The sequence below is a fragment of the Convolutriloba macropyga genome, chromosome 13, assembly GCF_964194025.1.
Source record: "Convolutriloba macropyga chromosome 13, txConMacr16.3, whole genome shotgun sequence".
Taxonomy (NCBI): Eukaryota; Metazoa; Xenacoelomorpha; order Acoela; family Convolutidae; genus Convolutriloba; species Convolutriloba macropyga.
This window is the reverse complement of record NC_134480.1, coordinates 16635168-16662389: the sequence shown is the minus strand read 5'-3', so window position 1 is coordinate 16662389 and position 27222 is coordinate 16635168. Positions and strand designations below refer to the sequence as shown.

The 27222-nt window shown below is 32.9% G+C and overlaps 2 protein-coding genes across 6 annotated transcripts in view; one reads left to right on the top strand and one right to left on the bottom strand.

Moving 5' to 3' along the window:
• Nucleotides 1-27222, bottom strand: part of LOC142351537 (sialin-like) — a 438741-nt gene that overhangs the window by 179694 nt on the left and 231825 nt on the right. The window lies entirely within an intron of this gene.
• On the top strand, nt 1619-25662 carry LOC142352076 (uncharacterized). 3 transcript variants are annotated; one of them, XM_075404434.1, is made up of 9 exons: nt 1619-1926; nt 3007-3135; nt 8765-8901; nt 9489-9578; nt 12170-12328; nt 13283-13398; nt 17280-17385; nt 22186-22317; nt 25482-25662. In XM_075404434.1, exons 1-9 carry the CDS (start codon nt 1713-1715, stop codon nt 25545-25547), a joined length of 1149 nt encoding a protein of 382 aa, XP_075260549.1. In that variant the 5' UTR covers nt 1619-1712; the 3' UTR covers nt 25548-25662. The 3 variants fall into 3 exon arrangements, with proteins under 3 accessions (XP_075260549.1, XP_075260548.1, XP_075260550.1); XM_075404433.1 differs by having other exon boundaries at nt 9489-9629; XM_075404435.1 differs by lacking the exon at nt 9489-9578.

Below are 27222 nucleotides of genomic sequence, written 5' to 3'. Positions count from 1 at the left end.
GAAGCAGATCTGTAATTGCGTTGTTAGCTAGCTGGAAGCCATTGCGGCTGATTTGACAATTTTAACAGGTTTGTAAGCTCTGATGCATTGCTTTTCACTCGCAACGGTCTTCTATTTTCATCGTAAGGTATTATGTTCACATTGTTTTTATTAACCCAAAAAATACTTGATGCCAATGTCGAGCCATCAAGTGTCTCGTTAACTTATTCCTTATGTGGTCCGATGCAAACGCCAAAAACACCTATTAATGACAGATTTTACTTCCGTGTATCATCAATGGCAACTTTTCCAAATATTGACCCAGAGCGTAGATCTATCTGTTTGTTTCGTAAAAGTTTGTTTTGTCCCCTAAATATAGAAGAGAACTCAAATTCGGGAAAATTTACCTAAATTTCAGAAACAAGCTTTATTTCAAAAGACAGGGTTTTGGCGCAGTGCCTGTGTTGAAAAATGGAATTAGTTTGAATTAAAACGAATATCAATCTGAATCTGAAAGATTTTGAAGAAATGGAAGCTGAATGAGGACCATGTGTCGTTACCATTTCTATATCAGTAGAATCCATTTTTCCACAGGTCTATTTTATTGAGGAATGAAAATTGTGGGAGAATTCTTCAATTCAAGTTGATCCACTTGAAAACCGCTGCGTTTCCTGTTGTTATAGTTTTTAAAAAATTAAAGTTTCTTTAAATCGTCACTTGGAAACTTCGCCATTGCTGTTCAATTCAGAAACCCTTAATGGTTCCGAAAGTACTTCTTCGAACTAAATACATCAGTAGTGCCGAAGGGTGCAAAAATTTGATGTTACACTGAACCGTGACTTTGCAAAACTTAAAAAAGGCTGGACACTACCTAATAAATGCGTTGATGTTTCTCATAGCGTTTGTTTTTGCATTGTGTTTTAGTTTGAATTTTTTTGATATTTTTGTTGTTTCACTGCTGATAGCAATAAAAACTTTTTTCAGATAACCACACATGAACTTGTTCTGGTGAAATTTTACTGAAATACAGTTCAGGTGTATTTCAGGTGCCTTTACACCTGAAATTCACCTGAACTTCAGGTTACCTGAACTTTTTTAGTGTGAGTCAATTGGTGTTGTCATCACTTTATAGCTCAGCTACAATGCTGCTTGTACGAGCACCTTAAAGAGGAACTGCTGTAAATTAGGCAAAACTTTTTGCTGCCTGATATTGACATACAATCATAGTGGTACCACAGTGCACATACAAAATGAAAAACGTTATTATGTGTGTTGACCAGAATGACGCCTTATTGACAGAATTCTTCCCAATAAAATTGGAAACAAAAAATTATGATATTCTACTGGGAAAAGTTCAAGAAGTTGAGTGGTTTTGACCCGGAAAAGACATGCGTCGGAGACCAGATGGGTCAGGGCCAGTCATTTTAGACATTATTGACGTATCTAAGAGGGTCAAATTGCAGGAAAAGAGATCTTAAAAATAAGCAACTTTAAGAAAAAGAGATGCATTAGTACAAGATAATTGATCTTATTTTTCGTCGAAAAAGACACAACTCAAAGTTAATTCATACTGATTTGAAACATATGCTTTATATGTTCTCAAATCTTATACATGTTGATTTTGTTTCAAATACGTGAGCCGAGTATAATTTGCAACTATTAGATAGCAAGTTAAAACCTTTCTCAAACCATATTGAACAAATACAATACGTGTTTTTTTAACGATTCTAACAATGAATCAATACAGCAACACAACAAATTACAAGTCCAGACCACAGCAAACAATCAATGTGAACAAAATTCCTCGTGATGAAAATGGAAGACCGTTGGGTCAATTGCGGGTGACAGGAAAAGCACCAGAACTTCCGACCCTGTTGAAGTTGCCCCCCGTTGAGGTGTACCCGAGCAGATCTTTTGAGGATACGTTTGTGAGGGGTCTTCAAGTTGGTGAGTTGTGTCGATTTTATATAATGTATGTTTGTCTCTTCAACCCCCACCATCAACCCCCCCCCCCCACACACACACACACCTCGTTGTTGAACATCATCAATTAGCTATTATAAATGATATCCTTATTGCTAAACCCTGACGACACAAATTTCTTATTCCTGTCATTTCTGATGATTTTCTTTAAATAAATGTCAAAGACACTACCTGTGTCGAGGTTTGGCGAAAAGTAATGTAAGATTAGCGGTGAATAGCGGTGAAGAAAACTTTTTTCACCGCAAAGCGCCTGCATATTTTAGCGTTGAATACGGTTAATTTTTGTAGTTTTTAGCGGTGAAAATTTTTTTCACCGTATTCACCGGATTTCTTACAAAAAAGAAACTTCCGTGCATGGGTTTGAACCTCTCACCTCCTATTTTTCATCAACTTATTATTCCACTGCGCCATATCTCGCTTAATTCAATGTTATTCACTGTGAATTTACGATAAGCGTTGGTTTTAGCGGTGAATATTTGTAAGATTTGCAATTTTAGCGCTGAAAAATATTTTTTCACCGCATCCTGGTAGCAGTAAAAATTTTTTTCACCGCATTCTGCTGGTAGCGGTGAAAAATTTTCTTTCACCGCTTAAGCAATTTTTAACGGTGAGTTTTTTTTCACTGCATAAGCGGAATAAACATTTTTCACCGCTGAAAAGATTTTTTTCACCGCATTCATCGAATTGAGCGCAAATCTTACACTTTTTAATCAAATTCACCGCAAATCTTACATCTTTTAGCGATTTTTAGCGGTGACACCTCGATCCGGGTAAAACAGAAATAGAAAAGGAAATTTTAAAAAATGATACTTCGTAAGACAAAAGAAATGGAGCCCTAATTATCGTTTAAAAGAAAACAAAAAAAGTAATCCATTATTAAAGTATCCATTAAAACTAATCCATTTTGGCGATGGTAATCAAATAGAAACAGTCGCAATTTTCAATAATTAACTCACAAAAACGTAAACTGCGAGAAAGATACTCGACAACAAAAAACTTTTTTGTATTTTATATTTGCTAGCTGATTACATATACTGACTACAGGTAAGCCAGCTCTGGTGAACGCGTCCACCCAGGTCAATCAAAACCAGATCCTGAACCCGACTCCGGAACCCCCCTTTGCAAGACCAACACCTGTGACCAGGAATACACTCGTACCCTCCGACAACAAAGGTTGGAAAATTACCCGGCTTGACATCACCTTAATTCACCTTATTTGAAATTACAATAAATTTGCTCAAATGAGAAAAATTTGAAGAAATTAGACTCTAGTTAAGAATTCGAATAATGAGAAGACCCTGGTTCACCGATATTTGCAATGAAGAGAACGTGGGTCGAGGCATGAAAAGACTTTGTGTAGAATTTACTTGTGGTCTCGACCATGTATGCTAGGGAAGTTAAATTTGAAGCTCTTCATATAGTAGTCTCTTCATATAGTAGTCCTCTAAACCTTGCTCTGGTTTTTTCTAGAATTTCTAGAAAAAACGTAAGAAGTGAGCGGATGAGCGAAATGACGAGGAAAATGCCGCTAAACACACTGAAAATAAATAAAGTTTGATCAGAATTCTGTCATCATTACACTCCTCATTCCGCTTGATTAGTTCGAAATTGCGCTAAGCCTGCTCCTTCCCAGCGTTTTTTTTGTACGGGAAAATGAGCGAAACTCGGGCGTAAACTTCGCAAGAGTTTGCGTTTAAATTTTATGCCAGAATAATATTTTTTTGCAAAAGTGAGAGAGTTGTAGGCATAAAATGAGAAAGGCACTGTTAAAAAACCGTCTTCATCGCGAGAATAACCTGATATGATTGAACAGCCGATTTGCAGAAAGGCAACCTATTTTTAAAAAATGAAACAATGACTTCTTGACTAATTTTAAACCAAAAAATACAGTTAAAAAATATTTATCAGCTCAAATCTTATTTTTTGCCTTCATATTTTCTGTTTTATTTTTTAATGAAAGAGCTTGTTTTTTTGTTCTCTTTATAATTTTAGATCCACAAATCAGTGAAATATTTTAAACTACGGAAATCATACTTTGAATGATTTGTTCGAAAAGTTAGAATTTTATGGTTATTTTTCTTCCGACCCCACTGTGGGGGGAGGGAACTATATACTCAAATGGTTTTATTGTTCTGACAATTTTGACCGATCGATATATCCATCGTAGAGAAATTTGAGCGGTATCATTATAAAACTCCTCCAGCGTAGAATTTGAAGTATTAAAAAAATTTTGAATTTCGTTTTTTTTTTTTTCGAGGAGTTATGGAGGTTTAAAGTTTCATGTGAACACGGGATATTCGGTTCAATTTGTTCACTTTTACCGTCATTTTTGTTGAATTAACATTTATTCTAAAAAAATTAAATTCAGAATTACATTTCACGCCATAAAATAAATCAATTTTTTGTTCATATTAGACGAAAGGCAGGCAATAAAAAGACTAGTTCTGGTCTCATAGCGAAATTTACTATATCAAAAATTGGAAATCTGTTTGAGAGCTTTTCTTTGAAAACTTTGCTCGATTTTTTTGTTGTTCCAGTCATCCAGAGACTGGTCACTTTTTACATCGAGTTTCCATTAATGAAATACCTCATTTACAATCAATGAACAAAAAAATTAGTCTCCAAGAAATCAGTTTTTTTGGATACGTATATCATTTTTCGTAATTTTAAATAAAATTTTGAGGTTTTATTAAAGTTTTGGAATTCAATGGCATAAACTAGTTCATTAAAAGTGCAATACATATCGTAATGAGCATTAAGTCAACCTATCTAGTGCTTTGACTGGACAGCTAATAGATGTTAAAAATTTGAAATCTTCAAATCATTTTTTAATATTAACTAATCATAAACTTATTTTTGGGAAACTTATGTCAGTCCCAGTAATAACAGGACCCTCTTCTTCCTATTGCAATCATAATTTTTGTTGGCGGTTTTTCTTCTAACTAATGATTATGTGACTTCAATGCCCCAAGATTTCTTTTTCTTAAAGTTTTTTGTCATTTCATATTATTGGTTCCTTTTGAAATCTTATCAAGTGATCTTTATTATCCTGCTATCTTAATTAATGAAATTTTAATTGCTCCCACTGGCTTAGAAGAAATGTTCAAGTGATCATAGCTAAAGAAAAACTTATGTTTTAAATGGCTTCGACACTTTCTTCTCGCAATTTTTTACGAGACATTTTAGTTTTCGCCTGTATTTGTTGCTTTTTTTCATAATCATAAGAGCAATTGTGATGTCTTATTGATTACCTATAATCGAAAAACATCCACGTGCTAACATCGTGGCATAACTGATCGTATTTATTAATTTCCGTCGAAAGCCATTGAACTTAATGGCTGTTAAGTTTTTAAAAATATTTTTTAAAAAAGTTGTTTTTAAAAAAATTTGTTGTTTTCAAGCTAATTTGTAACAATATAAGCGATCCCATTGCTGTTAAAAAATTGATTGAAAAAAGAAAACCTTTACTGAAATGTTTATTTTCTGTAGGCTTTGACACTTTTATCGCTTATTTTTTTTGAATTTGCTGTTTTTGCCTTTTTTATTCTTTAGGTAGTGGTAAAATGCTGACCGGCCTTATAATCTTGTGATGACCGATTAAAAGATATTACCATGAGCAGTCAGTGTATATCGAATTTTCCTAAAGTTTATGATCTTATAAATTTTCAAAGATTTTTCAAACTTTTCAGTTTTTGTTGTTCTTTTAGTCAACACAAGTTGACTAAAAGAACAACAAAAACTGAAAAGTTTGAAAAATCTTTGAAAATTTATAAGATCACAAACTTTAGGAAAATTTGATATATGCTGACTGGTCATTGAGAGGTCCCATCCAATTCAATGAAATTCAAAAATTAACTTTTATCAAGAATTTTTTTATTATAAGCTAAAGATTTTTTAGACTTTTGAAATTATTTGGTAAAAAATATTGATTGGTTTTTCATTTTAAACTCATTTTTTCTTCTCTTTGTCAAATTATTACCCGGTCTTATTATGGCAAACATCCATCTGCTGTATAGTTAGGAAAAACTAAATTTGTGTCGTTAAGGTTTTATCTGATTTAATTTTGACGTTGTTACTAGGTGCTTTTAAATTTAGATATTGGGTTTCTGCAGTGAAATTTTTGTTTTTGCTTAATTTGTTGTTTATTTTTTTTTCTCGTAGTCTATTAAATAGCAAATCTCGTGAGCGCAGTAATGAGGCATGGCATCATGTAATTTTTTTGGAGTTAGGTTTTGCAACAATTTTTTAAATCTCATTTATCTATCTTTGTTATCTCTTCATGTGGTTGACAATTAGGGCAAAAATGCAGATGAGCTCGGGTCGGAACATCATGTACGAACGCACATTAACGAGCCTCCTTGTTCCATATCTAATTTTTGTTAAAGTTTCTTGAGCAAAACTAACTTCTGAAAGTTTAAAATATTGCAATCAGAGAATATTTCTCAGTTGAATGAAATTAGTTTTAATATCAAGAGAACAACACTCGTTATGATGTTTTCATTTTCGTTTTCACTCCAGTTTTGATGTTTTCATTTTCCTCTTCTCTAACTACCTTTGTTTTTTGGTTTTCACTTTCTGAAAAATAACCACCACGAAAGTAGAAAATCTGAGGCAAATTTAGTGATACCGAAAACCAAAGAAAGAATTAAGTTCTTTAGTACAAAAGCATTTTTTGAAGACTTACTGGATAGTTTCATCACTCCATAAAGTTGCAAAATAATAAATGAATTAAATATATTTTATAACATTAGATGGTTTACGTCCTATGTTTACGTCCTTATATTATTCAAATTTTTGAGAACAATCTATTCATGGTACTTGTATTGTCTTCGCATTATTAAGATAACTGCACATTACTCTGCCGTTGAGAAGAAAACATTCACTGCTAGCCAATGCAAAAAAGGCGTCTCGTTTGAATAAAATTATCTATCACCATTTTTTTTGAAAACCATTAGACCTCTACAATTTTTCCCAGTCATTAGTTTTCAACTAATTTGGGAAAAAGTAAGAGGGGAGGTCAGTTGTCTCATTGATAATTAACTAACTTGAAATGAAGGTTTAAACACCCGCTGGGACACATCCTTCAAAAAAGATTCCCCAAAACAGTCTATTAATTGTCTCTCCAGAACAGTATTTCTGAAATTGAATCCGAATAATTGAAAAAAAAAAAATATTCCAAAATTTTCTATTTATTTGTTTCTATTTTCTATCTTTCTATTTTTTACGAAACAAAAAATTGACATCCTTCTATCATAGAGCAGACTTCAAATGTAGTGTGAGATTTTAGTAAAATACTATTTGTAATATAGTTCGTTCGATATTAGTTCCTCCCATAAAATTAACATATGTTTAAAGCAATACTGCTGCATTCACAGGTGAGGTTTTCCCTCTTTTCTCATTCCGTATAGCATAAATCACAACCAGCAGTTTGTAGATTTTTAAAAAATGTTTTCCAGTTTGGAGACTTGTGTAGTCCCTGCTAATTATTAAAGAGAGCTTAGTTGTTGCTATGTTTGAGTATCTAGGAATATTAGTAACTGAATATAATTTATTGCTACCAGATTTTCCCCCATGAATCTTCTTGTTAAGTGAATGCAAGCAATCTTGGGAGAAAGATATCAAAAATGGTTTGAATATTGAACTCATAGCGGGCTGCTTCAGCGTTGATCCGGAAAAATATGCATAGTATTTCTAATTTGTTTAGTCCTAGAATGTTACGTTTATCCCACAAAAGAGAGCACTGACTATCATAGTTAAAAATAGGCCTGGGAACTAATTTACGACGTCTTGAAACAACAAAAAAATCTATGGTAGGAGAAAGTGAATGAGAACAATACGTAGATAGGTTTTAATTTTTAACCTGGAAACAGTGAAAATCAACTTTTGAATTTGCGAATCAGATCTCATAGCAATACAGACAAAGGCGTAGAATTGATTCTTAAATAAAAATTTCTGTGTAAAACCGTTTTGGTTTCATTGAACAACAAATTTTTTTAAGTCTTTCTAACAAACACGAAATTAATTCTGTTGCACTAAAATGCTTGAACAGAATGTTATTGCTCCGAGCACAGACTGAGCAAAGAAATTTTCAGGAATGTCAATGTCTTCTGCGAGATCAGCTTCCATTAACCAATGTCCACATTCGGCTAATATTTTCAAAATATGATTTTGACACGAAACTTTTTGGTATATGTAAATGTTAGTCTGCAGCTTGTCCTTTAATCCGCAATTGAGAAGCTGAGGGACTTTTATGCAATTGGTTGCCAATTAGATTTTGGCACGTTGTTAAACTGTATGTCGAAAAACACATGAACCTTAAGTTCGAGTATGAATCTCTCAACTCTTTACCCAAATATTTCTTCATTTTGAATATCAATCTCACCAATTATATATGGCATAATAATTGGTTTGAAATAAGAAACGGTTGACATAATCGGCCTTAAATAATAGGGGTGAAACTGCTAGGGGTGAAAAGGGGGGACATCATAGTACAAATTGAGGAACCGATCAGTTATCACAAATTTTAAAATTATAGTCGAAGAGCTTACCAATAGAAATTTGGAAAGGGAAAACAAAAACAAAAGTTTAAGGAAAATTAACTAGCGAAATGGATAAATTACAAGAACGTGTTCCAATAAATAGAAAAGTAGGATTTAAATATCAATTCTTCTATTAATATGAGGACCAAACGATTCATAAGTAATTCTTAAATTGTAATTTTTTAAACAAAACTTTGATTTGTGGTTACAAAGTTTAAATTTACAATAAAAAAGAGCTATTTGCCCAGTGGTGACTCATTTAGCGGTGAATGCTGTCGGGAATGCCAATTTGACCCCTGGATACGGAGGAAGGGACAGTGAGAATATGTTCTGGGAAGAGGAGGTCATGGAAATGAGGAATCACATTCAAGAACTCATGGAGGAGTTGGAAGAAATCAAGGTTACTTCATTAACAAATCCATGATTATTGCAATTATTTGGGGAGTTGAGCGGATTTTGACTCTTATACAATTTGAAAATATTCGAGAATCTTGGACTATCTTAAAAAAGTTTGTTAGTCATTGTTTGCTTGATCTAAATAGTCCTGCATGGTCTTGCAATTTTTTATCCCACTGAAAAAAGTTATCACTGCGAAGTTCATATTTTTGTCATCTCACCTAAAAGTACCAAGTTCTTTCAAAGATTAATATCCAAGTAGGTATGCCGTAGTGTAATAGTTCAAGTATTTGAAGAATTCTAAAACGCTGCGGGCTACAATGCATCCTCGTGATGCAAGAAAATTATAGTCTAGCAAGTAATCTTGCAAGGAAATGATTACTTCTTGCAAGCATCTTGTAAGATTCTTGCAAGATTTGAATCCATGTTGAAGGGCTTTTGCAAAATCTGTTGAACATAGTTAAATTTTTTATCAAATTTTTAATTCAGAAGTATATAGGTTTTGTAAGATTAGCAAAATTAGCAACATGTCTACATTAGCGACAAAATGGATCCAAATTTTCTCGCCAAAAGACGATAATCCGTTTTTAGGACAGAGAAGATGAATCGAGGCGGAAGGCGGAACACTTGGAAGATGTTCTGCGGGAGGAGCAGGCAGACAAGAACAGGTTGTCATTTAAGGTGGAAAAACTGGAGGCTGAGTACGACCAAATGGTGGAAAAACTTATCACGGTAAAAAAAATTACCCTGGAAAGATTTTGCCTTAAATTTTGAGAAGCCATTATTAAACTATATTTTAAGCGATCGGTTTGCAAACAAAGCGGTTTGAAAGAATCAACTGCAAAAAAAATTGAAAAAAAAATTAGACCACGCACCACCCCGTAACTAAAGTTGTTTTCATTGGTTCATGTGACAGAAAATTCCTCATGTGGCCGTGAACAAAATGATACAATGAGGTTAAAAACTATTAATACCAAAATTACCCGACCAAAAAAGAGATTCAAAATGTTGCAAGAAACTTTGCAAAATGTCGCAAAAGAATGCATAGTTTAACGTTTTTCTTACAAGTTTCTCTTGCCAATTTTGAATTCATTTTGCGAAAATCTTGCAAAATTTCAGTTTAGTTTTTCCTACGTGATTGGGCTAGTATGTTAAGTCCATCTGAAAACGACATTGGTTAACAAAAATTAACAAATGCTCTGTCAGAAATTAATTTTAGTCATTCTAAAAAATTATTTTTTAAGTATTTTTTCGGGTATAAGATTTGTAACTCCTGGCCTGGGACCGGCAGCGGTGGAGATACGGTAAAAAAAATGGTTGCAGCACCAATATAGAAGAGTAAAAACATGAGTGCATGTAAGGTACGCCAAAACAAATAATAAAAAGCAAGAAATGAAACAAGGCAAAAACAAATAAACTACATAAAATATAACTGAAAGTTGTCCCCGTTTGTGTTGTTCACTTCCTCCTTATTCTAGACTCGCTAGCGGAATTGGCTCAGTTATTAAAGCTAACTATGTGGGCACCAATGAGGACAGTGAAAACCGCACATTATCAGCCATCCGAGGAAAAACAAAAAAAATAGGTTAAACATGGATTAGTAGACATCTGTCCAAAAATATTGAAGCCATCTATAATCAGCCGTCTGAGGGAAAACAAAAAAGGGTGAAAATGTAAAATAGTAGACATCTGTCCAAATATTACTGAAGCTCGGTTATTAAATGACTTTGTGAGATACTCCAGTGTACATGCGCCTTCTTTCCTTATCTGCACCAATTTCGCCCTGTTGCAAAGATAGGATGTTCTATTTTTATCACGAGATGGGAAGGGATAACACACTGCTTGCCATCAAGGCCAAGTAAATTTGCTTTGTTCCTCTGAAAGTAATAACCCAATATGAGTTTCCCATTTTGGAAAAACAGGAAACGTGCAGGTTTCAGACAAGGAATTGACTTCAACAGATTCAACGATCATTGGTGATGTGTGATACTTAAGCACTCCTAAACGAGATATCATTTTATTTTCAATTTTTTGCAATTAAAAACAAAAACATTTTTACTACAACATTTATATTTGAATGAGTATTTTTCGTTTATGAAACCAACAAATGATATGAGACAAGAAACCTTCAGTGTCAGCAAATCACGGCAAAAAAGGCTCAGTTTTATGCATTACTTAAAAACATGAAGAATAGACCAAAGTTAAAACTATTTTTTTGTTTCTAAGAAACTAGTGGTTTTAAGTTTTTCATGATTTTGCAAATTAAGATTTATCCTTGATTTTAAAAAAAATATATTGCATAGATAGCTCGCACATCGAAAATGTGCATGCTGTTTATCCCCTTACTCTTTAACTAACCATTAGACAGAGCTCTCCAAGAGTTCAAAATCATGCATTATTATTGGAAGATTACTGTTTGGTTTCACCTTCCAAAACTTTCAAATATTGAAAAATCATTTCTGATTTCAGTGCATCTCTGGACATTATTAAATTTATTTGAGACTCTGTTTTAGGTTTTTATTTCTAAGAACAAGCCTGTAAGTTGAGAGAATACAGAATTTTTCAGTATTCTCGTAAGATTGGGAATCTTTTCAAGATTTCTATGAGCTCTAAAAGCGGTCTTAAAATAAAAAACTCGTTCATAAGTCATTTTCTAAAGCCCTAATTTGTAGTAGTGCTGCATGCAAAACAAAACTCATACATATTTTTGATGTAGTGCCATCTGTTGCAATGCCACTGTGCTATTGCTTTAATATATGTCGACATAGTGAATTTACCAATCAGACTATGGCAACTGTCATGAAAGTTGAACCATCGCTATAGAAACATAGATTTATAGTAAAATCACTTGTTCTATCTTTGCGAGGATAGAATGCTCTGTCTCGTAATTCAAGCCCAGTAGCAGAGCAATAGCAGCTAATAACAACATGCTCAGCTGAGCGCATCAGCTAAATTCGCATAGTAATATTGCTCCAGCAGTGAGAAATAATATTTGTTTGTTTGCTTACTCCAGTAACACATACAATTATGAGCTATATTAGATAGTGATGACTGTAATTAAGTACTCAAATTCAATGCAACATCTCATTGTCCACATATTTTTTTCGCTGAGAAATTACTTCAGATTAGATTCGGATAGATTCATACTTTGAAAGACTTGCCATAATCTTGCCAGTTTTGAATCATTTGAATTGAATCCTGTAAATTCGAATTCAATCATCGTTAGGGCAGTCAGTAAAATCAACAAACGTACACAAAATCATTGTTTCCAGGAAAATGAGAAGTTAGAACACGCACAGGCCCGGCTGACTGAACTGGAGCCACTGGAGACAGAAGTGACGTCACTAAGGGTTGAGAATGAACAAATGAGTGAGAAGTTGGCTACTGCTGACAAGACACTGAGCGATAGAGTCGAACAGATTGAAAAACAGGTATCGGCTTCAAGGGCTCAAATCTGAAATGATATTTGATATTTCATTGTTCGTTAAGATTTCTGTAAAATTTGAACAAAATGATCTTTCAACAACTGAATGATCAGGTATTACGTTATAAAAATAAGATATAAAATTATCTACAAAATTATCAAGTTTCAGCACACTTCATCTTATTAGTATAAAAAGTTTTTAATTTAAGCTATAATATTGAAATTTTGGTCTCATGCACATTTCAACGCATTCTAATCATTTTTCATTATTTCAGCGCGTTCAGCAAATTTCTTTTAAAAAAGGGGGATCTTTTCCGTTTGTGCCCCCAGCACTTTATGCCCCTCCCCCCTTTATGCACTTTATGCGCATTACATAGTAAATCATTACAAACGGAAAAGATCCAAAAAGTGCGCTGAAAGGACACTGAAAACTCAATCCGAGTTGTGAAAACCGCAATCTGTGAAATGTCTAGAATTACAGGGATTTTACTGGGATGTCTATATCACATTTCGGGCATAATTTTAATCAAAGTTGGTTATTTTTCGGAATTGTTGAAGAAAAAAATTAAAATTTGTAATTGAGCTTGCGACTTAATTTCAATAGCAATGTTGGTTGAAAAACGGTTTGTTAAGATTTTTTTACGGTCTGAAAATACAAATGGACATTCTATCTTTCCTATTTTGTGCTGAAATTAAGAGCTTTTAACCGCATATTTTCAATTTTTCGGCCAAATTTTCCAAAACAGTAATTTAAGGCTCTTTTCTAATATAGCCCCTCCCATTAGGGCATAGTTACGATTATTAGGAGAGGGAAGGAGAGAGGTAGGGAGGGAGGGAGGGGCCATAACAGAAAAAACCTTATTTTTCTGGCTGCCATTAAAAAATCATATTTTTAGGTTTTTACCAAAAGTTACCCATATAAATAGACTATCTCAGCGGTTTCATTATTTTCCTGTTTCAGCACGTGAAAGAGATAGCAAATGTGAAGCTGGAGATAGAAAAAGACATGTTCTTCAAGGACGACAAAATAAACAAACTTAAGAAGGCACTCGAGGCTATGATGAGTCAGAAATCAAAGTTAGTTCTCAGAATGAGGACTTATTTGCATCCAGGTCACGTGACTTTTCATGAAGTCACTAAAAACTTCTGCGTTTTCAGCGAGTGATTCGTGATGTCCAGTCAAGAATTTTGAAGTGACTTCTACAGAGTCATGTAACCTTGCTTACAATATATGCAACTTTAAATTCCAGAAATGGAAGTCAAATTCTGGTTAATTGTTCCGACCCATTTGTGGGGAGGAACTACATACTCAAATCGGTTTTTTTGTTCAGTCAATTCTGGCCGATCGATATATTCATCGTAGAGAAATGTGAGTGGTATCATTGAAAAGCTAGTCCAGCGTAGAATTCAAAATTAGAAAGATTTTTTGAATTTCGTTTTTTTCGAGGAGATATCGAGGTTTAAAGTTTTGTGTGCACATGTGATATTTGTTCACTTTTAGCATGATTTTGTTCACTTTTAGCGAACTTTTTATTCAAATTAAGGCCTTTTTATAAAAAAATTATTTCAAAATTAGATTTCACGCTACAAAATGAATCAATATTGTGCTACCATTAGACCGATAAATGGGCTAGTTCTGGTCTCATCTGGAAGTTTACTATAAGAAAGTCCAGTTTAATTTGAGCGCTGTTTTTTTAGAAAAATATTCCTATTCAATATTGTCATTTTAGTCATCTAGAGACTAGTCAGTTTTCATATCGAGGTTCTGTTAATGACAAACCTCATTTACAGTAAACTGATGCCCAATGAACAAAATATTCGTTCTCAAGGGATCACTCATGTGCTTTTTTTTGTATTCAACTCTCGGTTTTTGAAATTTTTAATAAAATTTTGATCTTCTTTGTGAGATCTTAAAAAATTTTGGGCGTCGTATGGCGTAGACTCACCAACTAAAAAGGCGATTGACTTCCTAATGTGCATTAGGTAAACCTATATGTTTCTGTGAGTGGAAAGACAATGGCTGCTAAGAGTTTAAAAAACAATATTTAGAATTTTTTTAACATTAACCGATATTTAACATTTTTTCATGAACAGTAAGCCAGTCTCAGTAATGACAGAATCACGTTCTTTTAGAGCAACCGAATTGTAAGTGGTTTTTTTTGCTATTTATGTGTTTTATTACTTCAATAACACGAGTTTTCATAATAAAAAATTTCGGATTTTTTTTCATAATTTTGGTTGCCTTTGAAATCTAAACTCATTATCCTAATATTGATAGTTGGCTTAGAAAAGATGTCCAGTGGATCAACGTTAAATTTTTCAGAGAAAAATGTTATGGTTTAAATAGCTTCCACACTTTCTATTCGCATTTCTGCTGAATTTTTTTTGGTTTTTGCCTGTAATTGTCGTTGTTTCCATAAACATAGGACTTATTGTGATGTCATATTAAAAACATACTGATGAAAAACATTCGTGTTTTCCCATTGAATCATAACGTAGCGTATTTTTGGATTCCAGTGAAAGCTCTTGAATTTAATGGCTGTTAACCATTCAAGAATAATTTTTTTCAGAATTTTTTTGGACATTAACCAAACTTAAACTTTTTTTCGTGAGCTGTAGGTTAGTCTCAGTAATTACAAGACCTCTATCTTTTCTACTGCAATTAAAATTATTCTGGTAATCGGTTTTATTTTCCAGCAATCGGTTTTAACACGAGTTCCTATAACTTTTTAATTTTTGGAGTTTTTTATTGTAATTTTGATTACATTTCAATTTTTATCACAGTATCCTAATATTTGTATTTCCCAGTGGCTTGGAGGAGACTTAAAACGGATCAAAGATGATCAAAGAAAAGGTTTTCAGAGAAAATTTGATGGTATGAATGGCTCTGACACTTTCTTGATCTTTTCTACAGAATTTTTGGTTTTTGCCTGTTTTTGTTGTTTTTTTCATAATCATGAGACTTATTGTGATGTCCTATTGATGATTTAAAATTAATGAACATCTTTATAATCCCCTTGAAGAATAACTTTGCGTATTTATTGACTTCCGCTGACAGCTATTGAAATTAGTGGCTGTTAAGACTTTTAAGAAAAAACCAATTTTTTTGAACACCAACCTTTATCAAACCTACTTCCATGAACCGTAAGTCAATCTAAAGACAGAACACCTCTCATTTTTTGAATACAAAATTAATCTGTTAGTGGTTTTAACTACTAATTTTTGGTTTTATGACTTCGATGTCACGAGTTTTCCTTTTGGCTATTTTTTGTAATTTTGGTTCCTTTTGAAGTTTTATCTCATTAACCCAACATTGATAGTTCCCATTGGTTTAGAGAAGACGTCCAATGGTTCACAGATAAATTTTCAGAGAAAATCTTATGGTTTTAATGGCTTCGACACTTGCTTCTCGCACTTTTCTAATGAATTTTTGGTTTTTGCATGTGTTTGTTGTTGTGTTCATAATCATAAGACTTATTGTGATGTCCAGTTGGTGACTTATAATTCACAAATATTATTTTTTTGTCTCAAGGAGGTGTAACTTAGCGTATTTTTGACTTCCGTTGAAAGCTATTGAATTTACTGGCTATGATATAACTGTTTTACTCAAAAATTTATTATATTTTTTCATACTTTTAAAGTCATATTGTTAAGAAAAGAACAAATCCAATGCTGTTAAAAAGTATATGATATTAGAAAAAATTTTTTCTCTTTTGTCTCCTTTCTTCGGTTTGACGGTTCGACACCGTTCTCGCTCAATTTTTTCTAAACTTGCTGTTTTTGTTTTTTAATTCTTCGTGTATTCGTAAAATGCTGACTGGTCTTATAGGCTTCTAATTAAGGATTGAAACTATGAGGTTACTCAATGCACACAGTTTATAGCAAAAATTATTAAAGTTTATGATTTTGTTCGATTTCAATGAATTTTGTATATTTTTCAGTTTTTGTTCTTTTCGTCAACTTGTAACTTATACTCATCAATGAGAGGTTCCGTTCCTTGCAATTCAAAAACCATTTTCAACTGATATCATGTCGTAAATGATGTCTTGTTTGTTGGATAATATGCGTTTTCAAAAAAGTTTTGTGAGTGATCAATATTTGTGTTTCTTTTTATCTTGTTTTAGCACATTCGCTAACAATTATATTTTTGCTTATTTTGTCCTTCGTTTTTTCCTTGTAGTCTTTCTAGTGGCAGATTTTGTGAGCGCTGCATCGGGGCGTGGTGTTATGTAAATCAATTAGAAGTTCGGTTGTTTTACAATTTTTTAAACTTAAGTATCTATTTTTGATTATCTCTTCAGGTTGACAATTAAGTCAAAAATGTCGATGAGCTCGGGTCGGAACATCATGTGCAAACGCACATTAACGAGCATCCTTGTTAACAACTACTGGCAGTTATTATCTGGCAATGCCGACTTTCTTCCACGTTTTAACACCTTTGAACACTTTCAAAAATTTCCCCACTTTGACGCCGTCAAGTCAAGGGAATTAAGATTCAATAAAAAACCATATTGCCCTTGCATTGCTTAGATTTGCTTGGCCATATATACCCGGGCTGAGATGCAAGGCGAAAGCCAGAATGTCCTGACCGTCCCAGTCAGAAAGTACTTATGTTCAAGCCTTCATGCGTTTTTCGACGTTTCTAGAATGTGTTATTTTGAACGCATCACTTTCATGCATTCCAATATGCTGATGTACAGATTTATAAGCCTTCGAAAGTTACCGACGTTCAGCCTTTCGTGCGTTCATGCATGTTTTCAGAATTTGTTATTTTGAATTCACACGCCCTCCTCGGACTTCAGACTGGGCAGGCTTCAAGGGCTCAGTCAGGCGATGCTTTGAAGCAGTTTCAAATTTAACTAATTTTTCAAATTTTTAAGGTTGACAGTTATTGAAATTCATAGAGCATTTTGGGTCCATTGAGAATTCAGCTGAGTTTTAACGAGATTTCATTTCAGTGAGCGACAGAAGCAACTAGATGATATGGTGAAGAACTTTGCCAAACTTCAGAATGAGTGTGAAATACTAAAGGCCAAATTGAAGCATTACGAAGACAAAGCCAAGGTAAAGAGAAATGCATGTTAATAACAACTTTTCGACCTACCGATTTCTTAATGATTTGAAAAGAGGCTGGCATTCTTGAGCAAAGTCATATAAGACGAGCGTCAAAAACAGTAGTCAGATGTCCTGTATTTACATGCGTGTCCGGAAAAACAGTCCCAGACTCCCAGACAAAACTGTTCCAGAAAAATTTGTCCAAGACAAAACTGTCCCAAAAAATAGTCCTAACTCGCAAAATAGTCCCTGAAAAAACAGTCCCAAACAAAAGTGTTTCACGAACAGAAAAAGCAACACATTAATTAACATCAATTAATGTCCCAATTAGCCAAATCAAAATCTTTTTAACATAGTATTGAAAGTGGACGCGAAACTGGTTGTCAAACAAAATGACAGCTTTTTGAAAATTCAGCCCTTGTTGAAAGAGCAGCAATGGCCGACGAGACACAACCCGAGTCGAAAACAGAAGTTAATCTCGTAAGATCTTGCAAGATTCTTGCAAGAATCTTACAAGACGTTGTTAAACCTTACAAGATTCTTACAAGATTCTTACAAGATTAACTTTTTCTTACAAGATTCTTACAAGATTCTTACAAGATTTACTTTTTCTTACAAGATTCCTACAAGATTAATTTTTTTCTTACAAGATTCTTAAAAGATTAATTTTTTTCTGACAAGATTCTTACAAGAATCTTAGAAGATAAACAGTTTGCAGGATTTTTTTAAACAATAGCTTAGAAACCTATTTAAAAAGCGCCCAACAATAGCCGAAAAAGACCTATCCTACGTTGTAGGAACACATACCGAAAAAAAACGTCCTACGTCCTACGTCCTATCCTATAGTGTAAAAATTTTCGGCAAGATTAAGAACTGAATTTAAAGAAAAAATAAAAGAAACATCATAAGAAAAACAAAGGTATCGTATTATCAATATATCACAACAAGAAAACCAGAGAAGGTCCTTCACGCTGTTGCTTTTTATTTTCAAACTTTTTGTTTCTTTTTCCTTTTCTTTTTGAACTTTTCTTTGCTTTCTTTTTGTTTTTTTTTCAAGCCGGATGTCCTCTCCTCGTCATCGTTGTGTCGCAAATCCTAAACAGAAGAAAAAAAACGAGCAACAAAGAACAGCAAGAAAAGTTCCATGCACAAAGGTGCTACCCCCTCCCAAAGCAAGCCTATGGAGCCAAAGCAGACAAAGGCAGCAGCAAAGCCCAGCAAAGCAACACCTAAGGCCTGCGCCAAACTCCTAAGTGGGAGGGAAGGAAGCAAGCGCAAAGAGTCAGAACAGGAAATTGTTGATCTAATGCAAATTACTGTTACCAAGGGCTCTCTAGTGTAAAAACTAGAGAGTGAGAAGTTGAATCAGCTATCTGATTAAGATATTTTAGTTTTTTGCACAGGAGAAATCAAAATTCGTTGAACTGGATATTACCAACTGAACAACGTTTTGATTCAGAACCAATGGTTCAAAAATTAATAATTTGTATAAATTGGACGACCATATAGACAACAAAGCTACTCAAATTCTGTTTAGGAGATCATTTTGTTCTTGATTCTGAAGTCTGGCTGTCTTGAAACAACCAAAAATACTGCTTTTTTGGTTAAAAAACTGAAGACCTTTTTTTACAAAATTGCATTTGAGTTGAAAACCAGAGTATAGTTGGCGTTGAATTCTGCGATGAAACAACGAATAAGCTTTGATAGAGATTGCTTTTGCTACATTGTACAATACTGATGATAGTTTGTTCCTCAAAAACAAACAAAAAACAAGTTTTTCAAACATAAAAAAAGAAACAAAAGCAATTGTTACTGTGTTGACATAAAAATATGCAAAGCTGATTTAATTTCGAAGAAAAAACACTTCTGTGACAAGGAATTTTTTAAGTATCTAATCATGTCTGCTAAAATTTGTCGGAAGAGAATTTTAGTACCGTTTACCACAATTTTTTCCTCGAAAACTGAGGTTCTGTGCCAGTAAACGACTGAAACCACCCTTCAAACTGTTGAATCAAGCTTAGGAAGAATTAAATGTTCTTTTGTTTGCTGAGAAACTTTTTCGAGTATCTAATTTTGACCATAATTGTTGATTTTAATTCTGAATTTATGAAAAGCAGCTGTCTCAAATGTTCTTTTTTAATATGGGTTAAATTTCCTCTCTACAGGATGGTGTTTTCAAATGCCATTAGTTCCTCATATTAGCTTGCTTTGGCTGTTTCCTATCGTAATGGCACGATTCTTCCAAAAAAAGTTAATCTTGCAAGATTTTTACAAGAATCTTACAAGATTAACTCTGTCTGGTAAGATCTTGCAAGAATAACTCTGTCTTGTAAGATCTTATAAAATTAACTGTTTTTTGCAAGAATCTTGCAAGATCTTACAAGATTAACTTCTGTTTTCGACTCGGGAACGGAAGAAAAAATCTGGCGCGTAAAAGATATCAATAATAAAATAGCGGTGATTATTCAGTCTGCTTGTTTTCATATTACTTGATTTTGTTTCCCGGTTTCATTCCACCCATCATTAGCAGATGAGATGACATAATTGAATACGTTTCTCGTTCTTATATGTTATCGAAAATGAAAACTCGGGCACCTGTAAAAAATCATTATAGAGACACCGCCCTATTGTTGCATCACATGTATTGGGTCAAGTTTGTATTATTGATATCTGCTCAGCGCTCAGATTTTTGGTTAAAGGGGGAAAACAGTTAGCAGAGTATAACAAACCCTTTTCCTACTAATGTATCATTGATATCAAAACTATATAATCTTTTTGCCAATTTTTGAGACTGCACTTTTTCTCTTGTATTAAGAGAAATTCTACTGCTACAGTTGCAGAGGTAACCGAAACGGTATTCAATTCAGAAGTTCAGCACCTTTCGTCTTGGCTACAGCTCAAAAAATCCAATGTTAATCATGAATCTACGTAATCAAATCTTAGTGGGATTTCAAGTAGGATTCCGAAAAGTTCACTGAAACAAAAAATTTCCAATAGAAACAGTGCGTGCTATAAATGAAGCCTAGAGTCCCAATGGTATTAAAAAAAGGAACATTGTTAATTTCCTCTGGTACACATAAGTATAAAAAGCAAATGGTAAAAGAGGCAATGTAAAGTTAAGAATATAACATCATGTAAAATTATAAAATCATAAAATTACTTAATTAAAAATTTGACCTTACATTATTAAAAAACGGCCTAAAATGCGAGCATAAAATGTTCTCACAATTTTATATGTACATCGTGAAGATTAAAAATTAGAATTAAAATCTAATGCTCTCAATGTCATCTTTTATATCTGTTACTTTTGGGTCCTTCAAAAATTCTTTCCAAAAATATTCTTTAAGTTCCTTTTTTAAGGAAGCTTTCGATGTTGTTTTCAGTCTAATATTAGAAGGCAGACTATTATAAATTGGAATGGCTTGTGCAATAAAAGAATCAATTAAAAACTTATTGTTCTTTCTTATATCGAACGTTACTTTTTTTGACCTGTCATGTTGTTTTATTCTCATGGTAGAGAGAGGTTCAATTTTATATGCTGGAAGATCGTTGCTGAGTAAGCGAATAAAATATTTTGAGCAACGATATTTCAAGAGAAAAGAAACCGGTAGTATTTTGTTGCGTAGTTTGAGATCGGTAAACCGATCGTATTTTCTCCTATTAAAAATGGATTTTATTCCCCAATTCAATTGTTTTTCTAAAGTTGTGAGTAATGACTTTTGCAACCCTATTAGAATTAGCGCGGAATAATGTAGATGACTTATTACTATTGCATTAAGTAATAATACTTTCGTTTTCTCTGGTAAACTTTTACTTAGTGTATTCAAAACTTTTATTCCACAGGCCATTCTCTGAAGAATCTTTTTCACTTCTCCATCAAATTTTAGTTTGCTGTCTATAATTACGCCAAGATACTTCGCACTATTTGATTCTGCTATTCTTTCATTGTCAACATTCAGAACAGTATTTGTTAACCTCTTCCTGGTGCTGAACACAATATATTCTGTTTTTTGTTTGTTCACTACTAACTGGGACTTTGCAAAAAAATCAATAATTTTTGAGATGTTCTGTTCACATTTTGTTTTTGCCAATATTTCATCAGTGTTGGATGCAAAAAGAAAAATATCGTCTGCGTGCTGGACAACCGTGCAATCTTCTTCAACAATCTTTGCTAAATCGTTGACGTAAATGTTAAATAATAGAGGTCCTAAAATAGTACCTTGTGGAACTCCCCTCTTCAAATTTATCGAGTCCGATTCAATTCCATTCAGAACAACTCTTTGCGTTCTTTTACTCAAATAATTCTCTATTAAATTGGTAGCATGTTCATCGAAACCTATATTTTCGAGTCTCCGTAACAGTATTTTGTGGTTTATAGAATCAAAAGCCTTTGAAAGATCTAAAAACGCCCCTGTAACATTTTTTTCTTGTTGAGTTCTAATCTTATTTGTTCTGTCGATTTCAGGATAGCATCAATTGTTGAATTTTGTTTTCTATAAAATAAAATTAGCTGGTAAAATAAGCGAATGCAAGTTTCTCGCCGGAATTACTGGAAATTTGAGTGAAGCTTCCCGCATTTCCCCCGAGATGTTATCGAGATGCACCGAGATATTTTCAAAAATTTAATAAATTCAGTGCCATTCATTAATCAAATGTCTATCCCTGACCTCAAAGAACGGGGGAAAATGCTACATTTTCAACATCTTTATCAAAAGAAAATGAATGTTGTTTCACATTCGTTAGCAATGAAACTTGTAAAAGTCTTGTTAATCGTCAAAAAATTGTATATAATTGTTGTGCATTGTTCAGGTCTCCTGTCAGAACTGTGGTCGTTTGTCATACAAATTGGAGGAGAAAATGTGTAGATTGCAGAGTAAGGAAAAACAAGTGTTACAATATCAGGAGCAGAACAATCAACTCAGATCTCAGCTAGTTGACCAGGTATCAATTTAGGGATCTTACTGTTGCCTCTCCCGGCAATCAAGTGATTATCCGGGTCGAGTTTTCTTGGTCGAAAAAAATAATGTAAGAACTGCGGCAAATAGCGGCGAAAAAAATTTCACCGTAGAGCGCCCACATTTTTAGGGATGAAAGCGGAGAAAGCGGTGAATTTCCGTAAGATTTGCGGTTTTTAGCGGTGAGCTTTTTATTGCACCGTTAAAGCGCTTTTTATTGCACCGTTATTACACCCATTTAGAAATTATGTTTTTATAGCGCTTAATTTTGCGAAAAAATCAAGCGCGATGGGGGGCACCGACGCAAGCTGAAGATCCAGAATTTGCTTTATCAAAAACTTCATTTGCTACATGATGATTTTAAAAACAATTGGAACAAATTGGACCAAATTTTAAATAAAAACAATTGGACCATATCGTGACTTTCATTTGATCTCTTCATATCAAAATTGACACAGAATGTACTCACTTTATCAAATACGTAACGATATAGCCAACCAGATAAAACCAATTTTAGGTAAAAAATAGGAAAATGCAAAACATCACACAAGTTTCATTGGTTTTTTCAAATTCTTGAAAAAATAAGAACCTGAAAATTTACTGTTCTAGTAAATTGAAGGCAAAAACACTACAGAAAAAACAACATCTCTCAATTTTACAACGAAAAAGTAACCCGCTTTGAATAAACGTGCTTAAAACCGTATTGCCTGAAAATGTATTCTCTCAAAACATTTTTTAATCGTAAAGCATCTATGATGAAAATATTTTGGGGTTGATTGGATTAAAAATTTACAATGTAAAGCAAAAGTGGAATACCCAAAACAAAAAGAAAATGTAAAACATAATCTATCAAAGAAAAAAATCAGATTTTTAAAATAAACGTACCTAGCAAAATTGAGCGTTCGAACTGTAGTCAATTTGATTAGTAGTTTTAACCAATAGAAATAGCATAGGAGTATAACAACATTTTTGAAATGAAAATAGTATAAACAACATTTTTGAATTGAAAATGAATGCAAGAATTGAGAAAAAAATTGAAATCACGTCTTTTTCATCAAAATCAATTCACTCATTCGCTATCCCAATTGATCAAATATTTGGTTCGAACGATAACGTAAAGAAACCACAGGCTTTCTCCTTGCATTTTCAGAATAAACCTAAAATAATATCTTCAAAAGGCCTTGAGATTTGTTTTAAACCAAATTATACCAAAATTGTCTGCTTGCAGTATCATTGAGTCCATGTATTTGGGAAATATTGTTGCCAAAAAAATAAATGCTTGCGAAAATATTCAATTCTGTTATTGGTTTTAATTTTTTAAATAATTAATTAACTAAAATGTTTTTCATGTATCTTCAAAATGTTTTTTGAATGATTCAGAATGAAGTGCAAAGGTTTCACCAGTTTGATATTCTTGAAACCATAGAAAACATTTGTAGAATAGAATATGAGAAATCGCAATGTTCATACTCATATTTTCCCTGGCCATTTCTTTTCAAATAATTGCTTACAGGCTTCAGGGGTGGAGGAACAGATCTCATCGGGTTGGGTTTCCAAAATTTGTGAATTTTTTCGCTGACATTGATTTGTAAAGCTAAAAGTCCTGTTGATGTATTGCTTGGATTTCTTTTTTCATAAATGTTTGCATTTTTCTGTTGCCTAAAACTGTTGAGCATCAGTTTTCCATGAAAAGCGGCTTCTTCTTGTGATTCAATTGAAAATGCATGTGGTTTTACGAAAATTGAAACTTTCTTTATTGAGGGTTCTGTGGGTTTCTTCTGAATTTATTGTCATCAGTAAAATTATAACCAAAACTGCAACAAAAGTTTTCGCAGATTTTTGTAGACAACACACAAAAAATTTTTTATGAAATATCTTTACGTAAATAAATAATGAATAGGTCGAGCATGTGTTAGAAAACATCTGGAATTCTTGAAATCAGCTTTTTGAAATTTCTGATTGGTTAATTGAGCTACACTTTGACAAAAAAACGTTTTGTAGCTGTAGACGCTGCCAAATTTAAATCCTAATCCAACACTTTCGCGGAGACAAATTCAAAAACTTGAACTTCAGAGCATTTTTTGTAATTTTCACTAGATTTAAAATTCTTATCGGTTGGGTCCGAACAGATGAGCAACCCCGCATTCCCTGGCCTACATATATAGTTTGAAGATAAAATGATTGTTTTTTTTTCGCTAGTAATAAAATCACCGCAATCACGACAGCTAGAAATTTGCGCTTCTCAGTTTAAATATAGTCAAAAACTTAACACTAAGAATGAAAACAGCGTGAAAAACTTTTGTAATGAAAGCCTTTTTGTGACTCTTTGGGGCTGAAACAACAAACCGTAAAGACAGAAGAGGTATCTGATTTCTATATCGTGCAGAATTCTTGTTTTTTGAATGTTTCATTCTTGGATTGCACTCTGATGGAACCTCGAGCCAAGTCAGCCTTTGTGAGGTTATAGAAGACAGAATAAAGTAGATTTGATCTACTGTTTTCAAGGTGGCAGTGTACGCAAGGAGTATTTTTTTATTTTGTAGGTATCTTTACCAATATGTTGCACCCCAAGTTGTGAATTATTATTCATATATAACAGGCTCAACTTACTCGAAAAAATAATCTACTTCATTTTCACAGTTTTTTTTTATTTAGAAGAGAACATTTCAATAAGGACTCTTTACTTTTTCCTTTCATCACACTTGAGCAATTGTTACCATAAAGTGACACCCCGAATAATCTTCTCATGAATAATGCCAAAGAAATCCGAGCGATATGGGTAATTATTTTATTATTTTTGAGAAGTTATAATTCAGTCTTGAAGACAATTTTAAGTGAAAATGAACATCAATGCAGCTGACGTCATCACCATCATCACGGCCGCTTCTTATGCTTGATTTTTAAATAGGAGGTTTAATTCAGCCGGTCATTTTCCGTAGTCATTTTCAGCGAGTGGTTGATTTTAGCATGCGATGTCAAAAACTCAAAAACGTATAGTATTTTTTCTTTGTTGTATTACTTTTAAATTTTTATCATATGACAAACATACATACTGTAATTTTGCGCAAAAAAATGTTGGTAAGCCTTTAATCAAAACTTGCATTATAAAAATTCCTGAGTCAATAGGGATCAAACTGTGTGTTATTTCAGGATCGTGACATGGGAAAAATAATCGAAGATCGTGCAATAGAAACAATAACTATCTACAAGTATTAATGTCAACTATTATTAACTTTTACAAATATACTTCATGCATTGAAAATCATTGACTTAGTTTATGCTGTACTAGTGTTACAAGATGAAATGAAATGATCAATAAAATCTAAATTTATTCCTTCTCCTTTGAAAACAAAACCAGTAATTGCATTACGTCTTTTTGTTCCAATGACCATGCAGCTATAGCTATCGACTTAGGTATAAGATGGCCACAGGTTTGAAAGTCGCATTATAGTTTGAAATTTATTTTCAAATGGATTAGGGCAGAAAAATGAGTTGTATTTCAATATGATAAGTTTGCATTCAATCCCCTAAAAGGTAAAATTAGAGACTCTCAACAACTCACGATGGTTTGATTGATAAATTGATAAATCAGCAAAAAATCATAGAAGTAAATCCTACTGTTTGAACAACAACAGATGCTTGAATTTGTATATCCATCTGTATATTTATATATATATTATATTATATATATATATATATATATATATATACATATATATATTTTATATATATATATATATATATATATATATAATATATATATATAAATAATATATAAATTTAATATATATATTATATAGATAAATATATATATATATATATATATATAAAATATAGATCCGGAATTTGAGTTTCTGGTGCGAAGGCTCCCAGAGGTTGTTGGCAGATTAGCGCTGAAAAAATCTAAAGACATTATGATTTTTCTGGATGGCCAGTAGTCTGTTCAAGTCAAAATTTACATTGGCCACTCTTGAAAATTAGTACATGAAAAGTAATATGTTCAGTTTATTTTTGCCAACAGGGTTGGCTTTATATACGATTCAAACTTCCCCGTGGGAACTTTTAGCATTTACTTTACGTAGAACGTCTTTCCCACTGAGCTAATTGGGCTTTGTGGTATTTACGTACAACTTAACCCAAGAATAAAGAGCGTGTATATTACTATATTAATTACCATTTGTAAGCATTAAATGTATGATATTATGTTACTCAGTCTTAACTTGGGCTCGAAAAATTTTGATTCTATACAAGATAAATTTAATTTAGCCTGGGCAAACTCTATAACCTCAATACAACCATAAAATGCTAATGAATAAAACTGCACATAAAGAGATATTTAAAGTATCCCGGAGATGCAATGTTTCAAAATTGAATTAAGCTTTACTCTTGAAATGTGCTAGTTCAGTGCCTAAACTCTCTGATGCTTTAGTCCGGGATTTGAGTTTGTTTTCACAGTATAACTCTGAGATTTTCAAAAAAACATTTTAAAAGTTCAATAGAGGATAAAAACACAAAGCTGTCTTGTGAATTTAGGGCAAAACAGAATTTCCAAAAAAATAGAAAGCCAATTTGAAAGCGGAAAGTATAGAGAGTTTTAAACAAAAACTGAAATATTGGAAAAACTTAAAAACTTATAATTCATCAAAAAATCTTTGGCCAAAATAAAATTTGGCTGTAAAAGTGATCGCAAAAACGCAAATTAAACTGGATTAAAGTAACTTTAAAGTTCAGAACGCATCTGCAGTAGGATTATTGGACCTGTAATGAAAAAAAGGAACAATTATCATCAACGAAGAAGGGTTGTCGTATGGAAAAATCAAATTCTACATAATTTGTTGAAAACAAAGTTGTTGATAACATATTCCGACAATGTTTATCTGACAAACAATGA